At 38.4% G+C, this 20,083-nt stretch overlaps 1 protein-coding gene across 3 annotated transcripts in view; it reads left to right on the top strand.

Annotated features, from left to right (window-relative positions):
• Window positions 1–20,083, top strand: part of LOC124556793 (SRSF protein kinase 3) — a 383,958-nt gene that overhangs the window by 237,109 nt on the left and 126,766 nt on the right. For all 3 annotated transcript variants that reach the window (XM_047130805.1, XM_047130806.1, XM_047130804.1), the window contains one exon: window positions 4,304–4,466. In XM_047130805.1, the coding sequence (XP_046986761.1) occupies window positions 4,304–4,466 (163 nt within the window). The remainder of the gene's footprint in view (window positions 1–4,303; window positions 4,467–20,083) is intronic.

Raw genomic sequence — 20,083 nt, 5'->3', positions numbered from 1 at the left:
CGTGAAAACACTGAAATGTAGCAAGGGCATTCATGAGACCAAAGTATTTGTAATGCCCACATTGCACAACAGAGGTTGTCTTTTCCCAATATTTCATAGCTATAGGAATTTGATAGTAGCTGGACTGCATATCTAAGCTGGTGAAGAATTTACATTTGCCAAGATGAACCAAAGTGTCATCAGTCCTTGGAATGGGATAAGTATCCAGTTTCGTGACCTTATTGACTGCTCTCTTGTCTACACAAATGCGATAAGCCTTCTTTCCATTACTAGTTTTCTTGGGGACAGTCACTGTAGGTGACACCCAGTGACTTTAAGGATGTTGGATTATTCCTGCTGCTAACAAATCTGAAATATTTTTCTCTACTGCTGGCTGTGTGTGTGATATGGTTTATGAGCTGTAGACCTAGCATCACCTGTAGGAATCTTGTGGTGCATTACGGAAGTTGCTGGAAGTTGTTTCTATTCTTCAAAACTGCAAATTCAGGTAGAATGTGGGGTACAATATATCCCGATCTGCCTTACACAGGTGTTAGTTTCTTTTCGATTTTTGCTTTTATAGGTGGCCTAACTGAGGTGGCATTTATGTAAAATGTTCTTTCAGGCTGTTCTTTTGCTTGTTAGTTAATTTCCTGTTCCATGGATCATTTGTACAATAAATTGTAATGATGTGGAATGAGTCATTTTACATTCAATTCACGCATTAAATTGTAAATATGCCAACTTGATGACCATTTATAAGTTTTATATGTTATTAAATATCTAGGTGTGAGTTAGTAATTCCTACTCACGACATTTTACACATTAGAATAACAGAAATTCTTATAGAGGATGGGGTCAGTTTGTTTTCAAATTTTAATGTGCTGTCAGTCAGACCTTTTATATTAGTGGGTAAGTAATCAAAATTTTTTTTTCAGCGTTGTATACCCCTTTATGTGCTAAAGACAACTTCAACTGTCGAGTGGGTGCACCGATTTTCATAACACAAGCAGGCATGAGATGCACTTTGTACACATGTAAATAATGACAGTCTTTATGATATCAGTACTGGTATTGTAACTGTGTACATCATTGTTCTTTTTTAACTGCAGTGGATTATTTACAACAGACTTCATGAGGAAAAAAATATATTGTGAAGCAGTAATCGGAATGCCTAACTCATTAAACAGATCTCTAAAAGATTATTATGAGTGAGCATCACATTTTATTCTTACAGCGTGTTGTTGACCAAAGAAGACTTTCTTCCTTAAAGATGAGTTACCCAGATCCTCATTCCATTTAATATTATTTAATGAAAATGTGCTAAATATTTCAAGCTACTGATTTACCTCTCCCCTAGATTTACAATGATTCTAAGTGCAAATGTGGAGTTTAAAAATGTGCTTTTTTTCCAATTTAAATTTTCGTCAGTAGAATTTCCACCAATTTATTACTTCCTCCCCATGTGTCAAACTTACCATGGGTGTACTACTGCTAGATGTACAGAACTGAATATGTTGTGATCCATAAAAGCTGTAAATGATACTTTTAACAACATTGTTTATGATTTCTTCCATTTCTGTATGTGTGCCAGGAATAATTGCTGTACTAGTGTCTTCTGGAAAAAGAACTAATTCTGCTTGTTGTTTATTAGATGGAGCATAGTTTGTGTGTATGAGGAACAACAGCAGACCTAAGGTTAAGCCTTGGGAACCCCCATAGATGATATCTCCCCCACTCAGAATAATGACCACAGACAACTATGGTTGAAAAAAGTATAACGTGTTCTGCATTCTTTTGGTTAGATACGATATTATCCATTGATTTGCTACATTATGTGTCCCATAAAACCTGTGTTTATCTAGGAGAACATTTTGACTCACTTAGTCGTATGCCTTATATAGCTCACAGAAAGTATCAGTGGCACTCTTTTGTTATTTAATGCTTGTAAAATTTGTTGAGTGAGCATGTAAATGGATACTCAGTAGAACAACTCTTCTGAAATCCAAACTGTGATTAACAGAGCATATTATTGTTGCTCAGGTGAGATTCTGTTATAAACTCATCACCTTCTCAAAAGTTTTGGAAAATTTTGTCAGCAGTGGAACAGGTCAGTAGTTATTGAGGTCTCCCCTAAACCTTTTGTATGGAGGGGCTTGACAACAGCGTTTTTCAGTGTGTCAGGAAAAATGTTTGCTCATGAAGATTATGTGGTGAGGATTGCCAAGGGGACAAGAGAAGGCAAATTCAGTAGCCATCTCAAATGAAAAGGGAAATGCAGAGGTGAAGAAATTACGCCTCTTAGCATCCGCTCCAAGCGGTGGCCCAGGATAGGAGAGCATGATGTTTTTTTGGCTACAGCTCCGAGAGCCCTCAGTTTCAAGAGTCAGTCCTGTGTTGTGATTTGATTGGCAGGGCAGCTTTGCTGAAGATGATTTGGCCTATTTCAGAATGAACCAGTCAATCATTGTCATATCAGGGAACAGGCGGTGGACAAAAAGGCGACTTCTTTGTAAAATTTAAATAACAAAAGTTGCTCACATTTGGGGCCTGGTGGCACCTTGGGCGGACAGTTGTGTGTGTCATAGATTGTGTGGACAGTGGAATACCATTTTTTGGAAATTTGAGAAGGCGTTTGGGATGGGTATTCCTTATTTTAAGGTGGTGTTAAAGGTAGGTGAAGCCATGTATGAGGGTTTGTTTAAATTTTTCTAGTGTGGGGTTATGTTGGGTAATTAGAGGAGTGTTCCTCTACAGCTGGTTAATGGAAATGGTGGAGAAAGAGGGACTGGATGGAATATGGTGAGGGAGATTTATTTCTGATCTATGTTGGGTGGAGAGTGCCTCTTGGTGAAGACCTTAGTATGGCCTTCATTATACTATGCCAGGGATTCCTCATCACTGCAGATGCACCATCTGTGTGTGACCAGACTGTAAGGGAGAGACCTTTTAGTATGGAAGGAATGTCAACTGTTGGACTAGATGTACTGTTGATGGGTGGTAGGCTTCATGTGGGTAGAGGCTTTTATGAGACTATCCAAGAGTGAAGTTTTTGTTAGTCATTTATCTCAAAGAGTCAACATGGTATGAAAACATATTGGGTGTCAATTGCATAAGAAATGTTTTGCATTAGAAATGTTTTGCATTCTATTAACTTACTTCTTTTCTTATGTGGGTATTAATTTATTTCTTTTGGTATGTGTCAAAATGTTATTCCTAGTTGGTTATTTTTGGTGATATTCTATATAAGTTTTTTGCTAAAATAATTGCTGGTTTAGATTCTTTGGGTTTAAGTATAATGAGCATAGGTAACTGAATGCTCAGGCAATGTGATACCATCACCATGTTTATACCCGTAAATGAGATAGTTCGGAATAGTGGAATCCCACTGTCCTTCACATTCTGTCTCTCGAGTTACAGTGTAAATTAATATTCAGTGAGTACAGTGACATCTTTGCCATGGACACACTCACTCCTATCTCCTTAAATTCAATGAAATTAGCAGTTCGTCTCTGACCATTTTCCATCCTTCCAATGTATGGTAACAACATATGCTACTTCCAATGTATGGTAACAACATATGCTATGTTCAAGTGGAACTGTGCTATACCTAATTCTGTGACAGAGATAGTTCACTGAATGACTAGGACTACAGTTTGCTTTTCAAGTAATTTACTTCATATTGTGTACAGTGCAGATATTAGGGTAAGCCCTTTTCACAGTGCAGTAAAATCTGGAATAATACAGGACTGGAGCATGCATAATTCAAAGTTTTTTTCCCCCACATGTCGTTTTGCTCAGCAATTGTAATAGTGAAAAATCATAAGCTAAATTACTAGGGAGAGCTTTGTTATACTATGTACAATGTACAAACATCATGATTCTGGCTTTCTGTGGTTTACCAATGTTAATGCAAAAGAGCACAATGGTTCTTCTTGGTCAGAGGCATTTGTAATACATCCCCTGATCTTTAGCAAATTTGCTTTCTATATTTTAATTGATAGTTTTCATTTACACAATACACTTTTAACAGAATTGTGGTATATTAACATTACATAAGCTATTAAAATTAAAAAAAATTCTTATAACAAGTTTAATGTTTTGCATTTTGTGTATGTGATGATAAATATTGTATATGTGTGTGTGTGTGTGTGTGTGTAATAACTAAAAACATTAAATGTTTTTTTTTTCTAATTTTTTCTATAAATGTGTTAGAAAACTGATGTTTTTTAATAAACTTCATATTCATTTAAAAACCATGGCAACTAATTTTGTGTCTATTTCTTGCTAGTAAGTAATTCAGATATTACTGTCTCATTTATAGGTTTTAGAAGGCCTAGATTATTTGCATGTCAAGTGCAAAATAATACACACAGATATTAAGCCAGAAAATGTGCTTCTGTGTGTTGATGAAAGTTACATACGAAAACTAGCTGCAGAAGCTACCCAATGGCATAAAATGGGTTTGAAGCTCCCTGGGTCATTAGGTATGATAAAAATTCATTTTTAACAATTTTGATGGACTGTTGATGGAAAATTTCATAACATGACATAGCAAAGAATAAATTAGAATTTTTAAAACTTTATATAATTTTCTTGTACAGGTTGTCCCACGAGGAATGGTCAGTATTGAGGGATATGACAGGAATGTTCATATGAAGAAGACATATGATCTATTCCGAATGGTTTCTGAGAGAGAACATAGTTAATGTACGTTTGTTCATGGGCTGGTGGCTCTTAAGTGTTTGTCTTACCCACCCAAACTCTTTGATGTTTTATTCTAGCCCAACCTACCTTGTTGTTTGCAACATCTTTGCTCGGGATGTGTTTTTGCCAATAAACTAGTTCACTGAATGCGCAGTTGTCTATGGGGTGTTTTGAGTGAAGTAGTGTGAGGGATTGAGAGTATATCAGAGAGAAGCATTGGTCAACTGTGTTTGTACACACACTAGCTAAAATGCCATATGTATACGCTAATGAAGAATATGCAGATATGGCGTATGTTTACAGATTCTGCTGTCAAACAATACTGTTGGCACTTTCGGGCACATCAAATTCCTGATTGTCTGGTATTTATCAGAGTTTTCAGCACATCGCATGAAGCAGGTATTTTTGCATGTTCTCATTTTTGTTCTGAACATATTGTTGAACAGCCAGTGCATGAACGGTAACATATTGTTGGAATGGTGCAGCATAGTCCTGTTACCAGCACAGGGTGACTTTCTGCATGTATAAATGTCCCACAGACATGTGATGGTGATATTACATGCGGAAAACTTGGACACAATTCACATACAGTGTGTCCACTATCTTCACATCGGTAACAATGCTGCACAGCTGGAATTTTTTTTGTCTGATTAAATGACAGCTATCATTTGCTTCCATTAATACTATTCACTGATGATGCCACATTTACGTGGAATGGAATCAACAATGTATGTAATAATCATCGATGATTGCTGGAAAATCCACATGCTACAGTGGATACCAATTTCCAAGACAGTTTTTCAATCAGCGTTTTGGTTCAGCATGATCAGTAACTCCTTGACAGGTCCAGTCATTTTAGACAAGCAAATGTGGAGAGAGAATTATTTTGGAAAATTCGTTTGCTGAACACTTCGAGGATGTTCCTTTGGCCACGTTGACTGCAATGTACTTCCAGCATTGACATAGCCCCTCTGCACTTATCCTAGTGCTGGATTGGTCATTGTAGTACAATTAATTGTCCACCAAGATTGCCAGACCTTACACAATTAGATCTGTTTATGGGATTGGATGAAGTCTGAGGTGTACAAACTAAAAGTGAATACATGAGATGAACTGCTTGGTTGCATTGTGGATGCTGCTGTCCTCATTAGGAAACACATAGAGGTACTGAGACAAACAACACAACATGTTCTCCTAAGAGTGCACAAATGCATCAGAGTTGACATTGGGTTGTTTTATCGTTTATTGTGAACTGTACAACAGCTGTAATCTGATGTTTAGTAGTGATTACAGTTGACTGTGTTAAAAATGCATGTTTTTCAATTGATGCTTTGAAAAATATGTTTTGTAATGTTTGCTATCTGTTGTACATGTGTAAACCTGACAATGTACTGAATAATACAGAAAACTACTGGCAATGTACATGAAATGTGCCATATCTCAGAAACCATTCAGAATAGGGGATATGTCCATATGAAGGTTTTTTGCTTCAAATGCTCATTCCTGTCATATCCCTGAAGATTGACCATTCCTCCTTGGCCATCTTGTATGAAAATCCTGTGGTGTTACATAAATAATCAAATGTAATTGCTGTTTGTATAGAGTTCATGTGGTTCTTTTATTTACTTATTTATTTTTGAATGTGCATTTAATGTGGAACAGTAGGTCTTTCCACCAAAAACAAAAATTATAATTGGGCTCCTTAAGTAAATGACAAATCTTATGTTTTGGTAACCAGAGTTGCCTTCTTGGCCTTCTTGGGGAAGGAAGAGGAAGATGTAGAAAATATAGAGAGGAAGTGAAAGTAATATGTCAGTATGTATGAATAAAGACTATCCGGGTGTGTTACTGATGAAAAGCTCTCAGGTTTGCAGCCAGTGTGATGACTACAACAATTCTCAAAATGGTTGTGGTATCTCAGCATTGCCACCCAGCTGGAAACTTTAGAAGCATTTCATTATATGTGGGTGTGATATATTGAGAGAACAGAGGGGAGAAGTAATTGTACGCAGGCAAAATTTTAATGTCAGTGTCATTTGAATATGTAATTCAGTAATTTATTTGGTCATAATGAATTATTTTTGTATGTGGATTACTCACATAAGGAAAAGTGGAATGTGGTTGACAGCTGAAAGTCTGGAATATGGCTAGGAGGGAGATTTCCCATGTCCAGTTAATAGCATCCCACCTTTTCCCTTGTGTTACCTGATGTAGCCCCCCATCACCAACAAATGGAGTAGTGCAGTGGTTAGCACACTGGACTCACATTCGGGAGGACGATGGTTCAGTCCCATGTCCGGCCATCCTGATTTAGGTTTTCCGTGGTTTCCATAAATTGCTCCAGGCAAATGCCGGGATGTTTCCTTTGAAAGGGCACGGCTGACTTCCTTCCCCATCCTTCCCTAATCCGATGAGACTGATGACCTCGCTGTCTGGTCTCCTCCCCCAAAGAACCCAACCCCCATAAATCACTTAAGGCAAATGCCGGGATAGTTCATTTGAAATGGCATGGCTGCTTTCCTTCTCCATCCATCCCTAATCGGAGCTTGTGCTCTGTCTCTAATGACCTTGATGTTGATGGGACAATAAACACTAATCTCCTCCTCCTCCTCCTCCCTCCCCCCTCCCCCCTCACAGGAAGATAAGGGACATTCTGGAGCTTCACGAAAACACACTGCTGACAAAGGGATAGTGTATCTTAGATGGGAGTGGAGCCCTATAAATTGGAGACACTTTATGTAGGCTGTTGTGAAAGGTTTTGTGGGACTAGGGTTGGTTTTAGTTTTACATGGGAAAGCACTTTATATGGAAACATTTTAATGAGGTTTTACTGTTTTACTCTCTGCCACAATAAACCTATATGTGGAGTAATTCTCACATCTGGACACTAAAATCATTTTATTGGTATACTTTGTCATTCTCGTATTACACTACAGTAGCAGGGTGTATACGACCAGGGACAATTGGGAGATCCAGGGAAACCCGGGAATTTTTTCATCCGAGAGAAAACTGGAAAAAACTTAGGAATTTTTTAGAATTCCGGGAATTCTTCTTTGTTTTAGTTTTCAGTTAAATTTTTGTAATGTTGGCTGGTAAGAACAAATGCTCTAACAAAGGATATTACTGTATCTCGCTACTGCAGAATAATACTGCAGCAATAACACGTGAACGAGAGAAAAACACAAAAATAAAACATCAGTTGCAAAGGAAATGCACTACGTACAACAACAAAACACAGTGCTCATACAAGCATCTGCCAATAGCAAAATTTCTCAAAGGCTTTAGGAAGGTTATGCAATGCTTCATAACAACAAATTGCCTCAGATAACCGTGACATCATAACTGTTAACATTAGATTCATTCGAGCAGTTGCGAGCGGGCTCATGTGCAGTTGAGTCGTGTATGAGTAGTACCTTCTCCTGCATCTGGCTACAGAAGTGTGACTGTTAGGTGTATAAACAGTAGCAGCAAACGGCGAGATGCTACCTGGAAAAATTTTGCTGGGGCGCCCAAGCTGCCAGCTTCATGCATGCACAACAGGCCTGGATCTAGGAGCGAGCAGGTGGAGCGAGAGGGGGTAAACCATTGATGTCGGCCCTCAGCGGCAGTTTCAGGGGCCGAGGGTGCCAAATTCATATTCTTGAGAAAAAAGCCTTGTTTCACAAAGCGCCTAGCGTCCAACGCACTTTGGTCTATCGATTATTCATATGATTTTGAAACGCATCCCAGTTCATTTTTTAACATTTTTAACACATTCTAAGTTGATTTCTGAATGAATCATAAGTTGATTTTTCAATTCGTGCGTAGTGTATGTGATGTCTCAGCCAGAGGAATCCCGGTCACATCTAGAAATAAACTTTCCTGCAGACAAAAGGGGATGGGGCTATACGAGCTGAGCAGAATAAAGCTGCACGAGTGAATACCAATAGCTACATTTGCGAATGATCAGCTTTGTTGGAACTACTATCGAAATCCGTAGATTCAGACTACAAGAGTGAAAATAAATGACAAACAGGAATAACAGATATGAAAAATTACTTTCCGGGTGTATCCAAGAAAATGAAATTTTGACAGAAAAGTTTTGGCCAGATTGCTACACACCGAGCGAGGTGGCGCAGTGTTTAGCACACTGGACTCGCATTCGGGAGGATGACGGTTCAATCCCGTCTCCGGGCATCATGATTTAGGTTTTCCGTGATTTCCCTAAATCGTTTCAGGCAAATGCCGGGATGGTTCCTTTGAAAGGGCACGGCCGATTTCCTTCCCAATCCTTCCCTAACCCGAGCTTGTGCTCCGTCTCTAATGACCTCGTTGTCGACGGGACGTTAAACGCTAGCCACCACCACCACCAGATTGCTACACTAGTAAGGGCCAGGTTTACAGTCCCCGGCTAGCAGCCGCTTAAGTTCAATTCTGGGAGTAGCGCAGGGAACGCGTTGTACGAACACGTAATAACGCCTAACCACAGAATAAATGTGGGATACCTAAACTGCTGATTGTGGCAGAGTTAGTGAAGTTAACCAGAGAATGAGACTTTACACTGGCAGTAATAGTTACAGAATTAGTGATGATTAGATTGTTTGTTAGAACGGAGGAGGAGGAGAAGAAACGGGGACACCACACAGATTATGGAAGTATATGACGATTCCAAATGTATACAAAATCTTCGTACTATTGCTTTTCGATCTCATGCTTGAGAAGCTGAAGCGTATGAATGAAATGTGGAACTATTTTCTAACATAAAGCTTTTTGCTTTTAGAAGGCCTAATAGGCATTTGATATTGGTACTTCGTGAATTATATTCTGTCGTGCTATAAAAATGACCATTTCTGTCTGAACAGTCTTGTTTATTTGACGTGTGTTGCAAATCCTGCAATATTAGACAGGCCTGTTTCGTTTCATCTAGCAGGCAGTGACAAAATAGATGTAATCAGATAGAAAAATCACACCATTCATGGGTACTAATTGTATTAACAGCTTTTTCAGTATTAGACAATGACATTTCGATTTCTCATGTAGCATAACATTTGATGAACTTTGATGAGGTAATAGATTCTTTTGCAGAAACGAAAGCACGCCATGTAAAGCTGTAGCAAGATTAGAGAGAAAAAAATACTAGGACCTAAGGATGGAAGAAATGTGTACTGTCTTGCTTGTCTCTTGTCTTTACGGTTTTATGTATCCTATATTTCCTTTTATGTCTCACAAAACAGCAAGTTATTTGCTAATATGCAATAAAGAGTGCAAATTTTCTAAAGAGTTCTTGTTCTTCCGGTTACAAATAACCCCATCCAGTATAAATTGCAAGCTTTTTAAAAAAGAGTGGCAGAATGTCAAACTGGCCGACTGGGACCGTGAGAGGCACCACAGCACATTTTAATTTCCACTGTTGTGAATATTGTTTGATGACATCCATTACAAAATATACACATTTGAGTTCCACAGAACGAAATACAGTGACGTGCGATAGAAGAATGCCACTACATGTGTGTTTTATGTATCAGACTGTTCAGAAAGATGTGCCCTACAAAATGAATATTTTTTTAAGTCAATTTTTTAAATTTTTGGCATCCTATCTCAAACATTGGGGGGGGGGGGGGGGGGGTTGGAAATATCGTAGATCTGAGGCAGGTGTGCTGAGCAGTCTGTGTTGTAGTGGGGAGGTGGGTAGTCTCCACGTCACCCGTGTTTACGTTTAGTGATTTTGCTGTTTCCTCTTCATTTACTAGCCATCAAGAGAATTAAAATATATTTACATAACTATGGAGGTCTAAAATGTTATTAGTTTCGAATCTTATTTTATTTCTGCCTTTGTGACAGTCAAGCATTAATCACTGTACAGAACGATGAAGCTATTTTTGTTGGTTTGCTAAAGAAATTTGGCTTATATTAATCTTTTCCATTGAGGCAGTAAATTTATTTGAAACGAAGTGTTTAATTCCATGCTATTCATTAGTTTCAACTGTTCGCTGCATTTCAAGTGCACATTTTCATTTTCTAGCATGTATGGCATTATCCCGTAATAAAGAACCAAACATGCGATAATACATTACTGGTACTACAAGAAAATTTACATCCTGAAAACCACACTGAAAAGCATAATATCAGGTTGTGGCCTACTTCATTGGGAATCTAGACACACGAATGTGCACTATAAACCTAATTATGCATTTTAGTATGCTTCATGAAATTCCGGTGCTCTTGGAGTATCCTCTGATGTCTTATTTCTTTTATGACGTAATGTAAGATCCTTTAATGTAGTACACATACTGACATACGGGCTTCTTATGTCATTGTAGCTGCACAAGCGTGGTGACGCCTGTTATCTGGCGCTGTCTGGCAACTGCTGAAACAAACCTATTTCTAACAAGTCACGGGAAAATATTGTGAATGGTTGTTTGAAAAGCATTAAGCATAGTTTACATGACGACATTGGGTTGAGCCACTCGTTGCGTGGAATAAGTTGCACTAAAATGGTTTCATATTTGACTGTAGACACGGCGACTCCAGTGTACAGTTAAGTTTCTCCGTTTTGGGGGTCCATGAGTCGTGTTTGAAATGAAAGTTTTGCAGCTGCAAATCACATGAGTTGTGATGGAGCTAAAGCTTGTTGCGCAGAATCGCCACGTAAGAAAAAATGAGAAACGTGTTTAGATTCGTGACTGGATGAAGAAAAGACATCAACCTTGCTGGAATAATTTATAATGGAAGACCCAAGAAGTTCTTTCAGTTATCTTAGAATGTCACCGGAACTGTTCACATTTCTTCTAAATAGAGTTAATTTTGCGATAAGGGAAAGATACTGTAATGCATGAAGCGCAGTCGCCAGAACCGAAATTATGTATCACATTGCATGCATTACAATCGAGAATACTCGGCATGCTAGAAGATGCAGTTTTAGTTGGTACTGATGCTTTATCATTAACACTAATAATTATTAACATAACAGTAATAATTATTAACATTAACAGCAATAATTATTCGAAGCAGACCGCATTAAGAAGAGAATGGTTTGGAAATTACTGTCTTGAAGATAGATCTGTAGTGGCAATACTTCTAAATTCAAACATATGTGAATGGGGAGCACTGCTGCGACATTTTAAATACATGGGTATTGAATAAAGAATGCAGCTTCTTGATTTGTGTAGCCTTCCCTCCTGTCAACAATATTCCTTAAAAAAGAGTCGGCCAACTGGAATGATGGGATTTTAGTCTTGTAGACGAGAGCATTTCCACAGGCAGAATTGTACTTAGTTGTATTTTTCTTAATTCAGTTGTATATGTGCTCCTAATTCAAAAAATTCTGCCCTGCAGCTAAGATATTGTGAAACTATCTATGTTCTGATCGGACATGACGGTGTCAGGAGCAGCAATATGTTGCTTGTATTTTTGTAATCAGCATCACTTAAATCTCATAAATACATATAAAGAGCATAGATATCCGAAAAGCAAACATTATTCTCTGTTCCTAACTTCATATTTCTGTTTGTCCTCACTCTATGAACACGTGTAACCTCAAAACTCATGCAACTAGAATCACCACAGTTTGAACACGCTGAAAGTGTTTAGTTTCACCAACGAATTGGGCAAACGCGCGGTGGCTAGTAGCGCAGTTGCCTGCAACCTAGTCTCGTCATGTAAACTAGGCTTTACTTCCAAAGTAAATTTCCTTTTACGCAAGATGAACTATGTGTGAGAATGTACGATGAATTTCTTAAATCGCAGAGCATTTGACTCTTATTTAAAAACTAACTCTTTGAGGACGAGCCATTTAGAAGAATTTCGAGTGCAGAACATTTTACTGGCACATTTGTGTGATGTATATTAAAGTGTGACACGTGCAAAAAAAAAGATCAACATTATATGTGCAAGCTTAGCTTCTCTTGCAGCTGGCGGAGCTAGCGTGGTAATTACAACAATAAATAATCACTTGTACTCCCGTCACTTACTATGACTACTTTTATTCCCGCAGCGTATACACAATATGTGTAGGAGATAGCGTTTACTACACAGAACTGATCTGGCAAAGATGCAGTTGTTCTTGCTGTGGTAGGGTAGCGATGTTATTGGGGGGTGAGCCAGTGGTTCTACGTCCCCACAAATCTTCGAGACCAAATTATATGTGAAAGCTATGCTTTTCTTGTAGCAACACTATGTATATAAATTTAAACCATTAACTTTTCCTATTTGTGTGCTACTTACCAGCTATTGGCTGACTACATCACGTGTCGTATACTCCGAATATCTACTGTCATCATAAGGCGAGATCACGTGACACGAGCTGTGACTGGCTTTCAAAAGCACATCGCAATCTCGATTTCAATGCTTCAGAAAGCAACAATTGGTGTTTGGTGGAATTCACATTTATACTTTCATTATACAAAAATATACAACGTACATGTTGCTGCACATCAAAGATCTTTCCAAAATGTGTTTAATTTTTCCCTTTGAATTTCATTTTCTAAAGTGCCGAGAAATTCTACGCCGGTGTATAAAACCATAGCCATCCAATGGATTGATAACTTTTGCAGTTCCGATAGAAAGTTTACTGACACTTAAACATGGAAAAAGTTTATTTTCATCCGGGAGAAAATGTATTTTTAACTGGGAAATCTTGGAAAAATCCGGGTGCTCTTGTTTTCCTTGTCCACATATACACTGTGAGTAGTGTAAGACGTATGCGAGCAGGTAAAACTGTGTAACCTTCTTTTTTTATTGTACCAGAGAAAACATCATTGGGGAAAATGTGTATAATATGTTTGATTCTGGCATTTGCCTTACAGCTGAGGAAAATATTCATAAAAACATTGCGTAGTACTAATAAAGAAGTGGGGAAAAGGGTGTTGGGGGCCTGGAACTATTTTCCTCGTCAAATATTCTTCATGCCGGTATTCTCATTACCTCAGTTTCTGTCTGAATGAGAAAATGTGGGAGCTTGTGCAGAGTAATGTTACTTTAGGTGAACAATACAAGGTAGGGGCTGCTCTGTTCAACAGTGGGTATGTACCAAAATTTGCACAGATGGGAAACTGCAAGGTTGACAACTTAGGCAATTTCAATTGTAAAAATCGTGTATCTACATGAGAGACTAATTTCTACCCACTACAGCCATTTATAATGACCGTTGTCAGCAGGATGTTAAATTTCAATCTTTCTGCCCTTCCTTCCATCTACCTACAGCTAACAAATTTGGGAAGGGTAGTTAGATGTAGCTACACTTGCCAGATACTTAAGTGGTGGAGTATGAGGCAGACATTCATCTCTGGTCTCATCTGACTAAATATTTAGGGTAGATCTCAAAGTCCTCATCCTTTTGTCTCCAATTACTGTCAGAGTTGCACAAGATTTCCCCTGGAGATACCCCTGACTTGCTTTTGATGGGTCTTTAAAAACTGATCTTGCTTCCTTTTCCAGTTCTTCTTAATACCCAGAGCTGATAGTTCCAATCTGTGGGCCTAACTCTCACAAATTCTTTATCTAGAATGAACTGTTCTAATGAATATGGCTGTTAGTAGTTATTGCGAAGGAAGTTCATCTTTACGTGTGGGGTAATGTTTTAGTGACCAAAGAGTTCATAAGCTGCACGTGCCCTTGGATAGTGGTAGTAGGCTTATGTTTTAGGAAGTTCAGCCAGCCATCAATAGCTTAGAGTTGGGTAAAATCAGTGCTCCTGAGCTGGTCATGAATAAGTGCTGCAAGTTCACTATTACCACAAGCACTGCACCTGCTTCAGTGACTGCCCATTGCGTACTAAAGCAGAACATAAACGCACAGTTGGAATCTTGTTTCAGCTGTCCAGTTCATAAAGGTGACAGAAATTTCCACAAAAATCAGATAAAAGAGTTCTCATTTTGTGTGTGTGTGTGTGGGGGGGGGGGGGGGGGGGGTTTACAAATACATAAATACTCAAGAGAGACTGTTCTCTAACTCATTCATGTCCTGAAGTTATTGTAAATCTTACTGATATGTAATAATGTTGCAGAATGTAGTTTTTGCTATAAAGTAGGATAGAGAATCACTTTACATTCAAAATTTTCGAGTGACTCTTACTTGAAATCTGAAATCTGTAATCTGTATAGTTACTCTGAAATGGAACTGCTTTAGATGCACTATTGATTATTTCAATAAAATCATCTCATGAGCAATATCCTATCATTTGGCTGGAGGCAATAATTATTTTTCTATTGAAGCGAAGCTAGGATCTTAGTGTAAAAATTCCACTCTGACCAGCTGCATGGGAAAGACTAGCAGACCGAATTATAGATTTAGAACACTTAAAATGCCATTAAGCAGATATGAAACCAAGGTGGAGAGAGAACACTCTACTGAGTACCAGGACTCATTGGGCTACAGGGAAATCATCCAGCTGATGAAACAGCCAAAGTAGAAGGATTTATCATATGTCAGGGCAAGAACAAGCTTTCACAAGTAGCGAACAAGAGTCAAATGGGCAAACCAGCGGTGGTGAACTTCTTGTAAGTAAGTAAGTAAGTAACTAAATAAATAAATAATATTTGCAAGAGTAAGTGTAATACATTACCCATCAACAGACAGTTTCTTCCTCTGATCCGTTGGCAATGTCATCAACCAAGTTGTCGAGTGTGACTTTCAGTCAAATATATTGGAATTAGGTCAGTTTTATTTGCGTCAACAAGATGACGACCCTCAACATATGTGGGGATTTGTTCTCTATGTCAAATGGCATTATAAAATTGGTGAAATGTTCGCCATCCTCTTTATTTAAAATTGGCTCATGCAAGTCGCACATCAATCGTGTTGAACCATAAAATCACACGATCTGTCAAATTCATGAATAGTAATACAAAAGAGTTATTCTTCCACATCAGCAACCTTCATCAGGCACACACAAAACATCAAACAAGGCATATGTAGTTGGGACCTCCCATGAGTAGCCAGCATGCATGTAGCATCGAATATAACACTGCAAATGATATAAATCATGACACACACAAATAATTTTATGATAACAGACAACAATAATTATAGTGATTACAGTACAGTCATAAGTAACATTTGTACAAAAATCACAATCATAAAAAATTTTACAATTTATATATGGACAGCACAATGTACTATCTGTTTAACAGGCATTATGTGATGACAACGTGAAAAAAAAGTAACCTGTGACAAAAGTCTTTGAAATATAATTAAAACAAAAGTGCAAAATTCTGAGTACAGCGAGTATATGTCCCAAGAAGGTGACTCGAGAACAAATGATAAAGATTAATGTTCCTAATATATTACTGAGAAGCTACATCACCTTGACCATAAGAAGAAACTAACCAGGGCTAAACAATACAGGGTACACAATGTTAAAATTCAATACCTTAAAAAGGGGTACCTCGGAGAAAGTGTACACAAGACCCGCTAATTAAAGCATTACTTCATGTCCATATGTGAGGCTAAAATAATGTAGGATATGACCTCTAGTTTACAGTCAAACATGAATTATATGGTATGCATTTCTGAAGAGGGACCAGTGCACAATGTCAAAATGTGAGAGATTACTAGGGAACAGCAGACAAACAGAAAATGAGCTTATAAAAGTTATAAAAAAACGCGGAAGTTAAGGTCATCTGGTTTAGGTACATGAACATTGTACTGACTGGGGTAAAGTGTATGACAAGGAAAAGGATATCTGAAGTAGTGAATTTTTTTGGGAAGTGGCTGTAAATTATATAAAATAAATTTCAATCATTACAACTCGTTAATGCTCTTAAATAACTAATAGACAGTGTTCTGCAGTGATAATGATGGGAAACCATCACAGCTGAGACAAAAATACCTTACTGCAGTAAACCATACAGTCATCATAAAGCAATCCTCTTAAGCAGTATAAGCGTAACATCTCATATTTTCCCAGAGGGGTATGAAGGGGTAATATAACTTATCAATGTGAACCATATATAATGGTATCAGAATAATATATAACAAAAAAAAAAAAAAAATTATCAAGAAAACAGAGTTACCATGCATACATGATAACACACAAACTTGAATAATCGCAAAGTAATCCTGTTAAATACACTCATGTTCAAAAAAACAGAACACTTTGAATGACTATAGATAGGGTGTTCATATTCACAGGGCATATGCATTAGTATGTTCTGCACAAATGATCAGCATTTCAGTCACCTCAGTTCAGCATGTGTCCTGTAGCCTAGTAGGCACACGGTCCACTATTGTCTCTGATGACTTTTCCATGCGTGATAGCATCGATGAGTATAAGACACAAATGGCGTCCTGTGGTGTAACCAACTATGCTGCATTCACCTGGTTCGAAAGTTTGTCTGTGGTTGTAGGCATTGGGTCACAGTGCTGTATCTGTCTTGTCACCATTTCTTACACATTTTCAATTGGCAAGAAGTCTGGTGATTTGGCTGGCCAGGTCAAAAGGCTGACTTCTTTTAACATCAGGAAGGCATGTGTTTGTGCAGCAACATGTGGCTGCTCTTTGACTTGCTGAAAAATGAAACCTGGGGTGTTGTGCAGGAAAGGTTAGGCTACGGGTAACAGGATGTCATTCACATAGGTCACACTGGTCACATTTCCCTGGACAGGCACCAGATGTGGTTTGTGGTTATACCCAATAGTGCTCCACACCATAAGACCATGAGTTGGCACTGTATATCTTATGTGAATGCAGTCATTGTGATGCTGCTATCCCGCAAGCAGCGAACAAAAATGTGGCCATCATTTTCAAATGAACAGAACCCAGATTCGTCCAAAAACATTATCAGATGCCATTCCTGTCCCCAGTGATGCCGTTCCATACACCATTGCCATCTAACATGTTTCTGCATATTTGTGGATGATGCACACACAACCCATGCCATAATAAGTGGTGACTGACTGCCACCCCCTGGTATTGCACGATGTGTTACACTGTTCCAGTGTTGCGCCATAGCTGAGGAGGACACAGATCTGTCCTGCAATTCCATTTGGATGAGTTGTTGATCTCCTCAGGCGGTTGTCTGGAATGTGTGACCTGATCCATCTTGTCGTGTTCTACAGCCTTCCGTGAACCATTCTGCATTCACCCATTACACTGCAGAAAAGCTTCATCCCACACAAGCAGCAATTTACTGAATGGATGCATCACATTCTCTCATGCCAATAATGCGCCCTATCCCAAACACTCTGATTTGGTGTTATGGTATCCTGCACTTCTGCTGAAGTTTCCCTCATCCATTGCCTTCAGTTCATAGTGACAACAAGAGTTGCAGGCACATTTTACCAGTAGGTGGTGTTGCGCCATGGTACCAATGTTGATCTTGGACCCACAGGTAAACATGGTTCAAAGGCTAATTGTTTCTGCAGAACATACTAATGTACATGGATCTGTGAATATGTTCAAGATGTTCTGGTTTTTATCCTGAACATGAGTGTAGTATAATCCAAAATATCACATTTTTCCAGTGGGGACAGAAGGGGTAACATACCTAATGAATGTGAACCATATACGAGGGCTATCCACAAAGTACATAACGTTTTGGAATTAAAAATAAATAATGTGTTGGAAATTTTTTTTTATTATATACAGATGAAAACCCCACTTAAATACTACTTTTCTACATAGTTGCCATTTAAATTAAGGCACTTATCGTAGCGATGGGCGAGCTTGGAAATTCCTTCGTCGTAAAATTCGGCCGCCTGCGTCTTCAACCACGTGGTTAATCAGTAACCCGGTAGAAATACGATTTTCGTGGATTTTCTGGAAAGAGGCACTTCAATAAACTCTCAAAGGTATTGCCAAACTCTGCACAACCTCAGAAGAGCAGTACAAAACAAGCACAGGGGAAAGTTGGGCTCAAAGATCTTGCTGATTCACGACAACGCCCTGGCCCATACGGCAAATGCCACTCGTGAAGTTCTCGAATCTTTTAAGTGGGAGATGTTTCCTCATCCGCCATACAGTCCCGACCTGGCACCGAGCGACTTCCGCTTATTCCCAGCAATGAAGAAGTGGTTGGCTATGCAGTGTTTTGATGACGATGCACAGCTTCAAGAAGAGGTAACCACGTGGTTGAAGGCGCAGGCGGCCGAATTTTACGATGAAGGAATTTCCAAGCTCGTCCATCGCTACGATAAGTGCCTTAATTTAAATGGCAACTATGTAGAAAAGTAGTATTGAAGTGTGGCTTTCATCTGTATATAACAAAAAAAATTTTCCAATACTTTATTTATTTTTAATTCCAAAACGTAATGTACTTTGTGGATAGCCCTCATATAATAGCATCGGAGTAAAACGTATAAATAAATTGATAAACAAAATGCATAGAGGGTAATCCATTCATGGTAATGGACCAACCTGAATAACAGAAAGGCCAAAAAGTAAACAAATATAAAAACAAAGGTAAAAATGACAAGTAGAATTATCTTAAAACATGCACTACCTACAGTATAAGCAAGCTGAAGTAAGGAAGCTGAGACACGAGGAAACTTTGTTGTTGTGGCGGTGGGGTAGGGTGGGGGTTTTTTAAAGTGTTTGAGTGAGGAGCGGGTAGAGATTGTGGAGGTGGGGGGTGGGGGGAGTACTTCGAGGACAGTGATGAGGAGCAGATAGCTCTGTAATGGATATGTTGATTGGAAAAGAACTAGATCATAATGATACAATTTTTTTAAACACAGTCTTGATGAAAGACTTGTCAATGTAGCCAAGCACTGATGCAGAGTAAAAACTTTTTTATGTAACTTACCACATCCATTTATTACCTATGAGGGCCTAATCAGCAATATACTAAAGATTATGGCGTACCTAAAAGCTGCTGAAAAGAACAGTGTCATAGCATTTCTACAACTTCAACAAAATCATTTAAACAATTCTTATATTTCAAATTAGCCTGCTCGTTGAAGACCATATCTGTCTGTATGACCGCATTAAAAAATATTTGAGTCTCTTCTAGCAGATTCATGCCTATTGCTTAGTTACATTTGTGTAACATTTCCATCTGATCATTTACATTACTCAGAAAATGTTTGAGTTTTTAAATGTGCAGCAAGAGCAGATGGACTACTTGGATGGGAATCCTATCTAAATGTTGTTCTGTGTTTTATTCCAGTCTGACCTTTGTAAAGTCTTTCACACTGCAAGCGTTTAATTTTGTATACTCTGGACTGGTCATGTATGGATTATTTCTCTAAACTGTGTTGTAATTTCATGCCAACTTCCTCACTAGCCTGAAAAGGGACTGTTACATTACTCTTTCTAAACAATTGTTTAATTTTCTCTGAAATAGTGCTGTGAGATGCAAGCAGCACATGCTTAGTTTCCACCCTGCTATTTGTTTTAAGGGAAGTAATTTTTTGTCAGGTGATCTTTTCTTTAGTTTCGTTATTATACAACCTGTCTGGAACTGATGAGTTGTAACCATTC

The sequence above is a fragment of the Schistocerca americana genome, chromosome X (genome assembly GCF_021461395.2).
Source record: "Schistocerca americana isolate TAMUIC-IGC-003095 chromosome X, iqSchAmer2.1, whole genome shotgun sequence".
Taxonomy (NCBI): domain Eukaryota; kingdom Metazoa; phylum Arthropoda; class Insecta; order Orthoptera; family Acrididae; genus Schistocerca; species Schistocerca americana.
The sequence above is the reverse complement of the archived record's forward strand: the minus strand, read 5'-3'. Positions and strand labels throughout refer to the sequence as shown.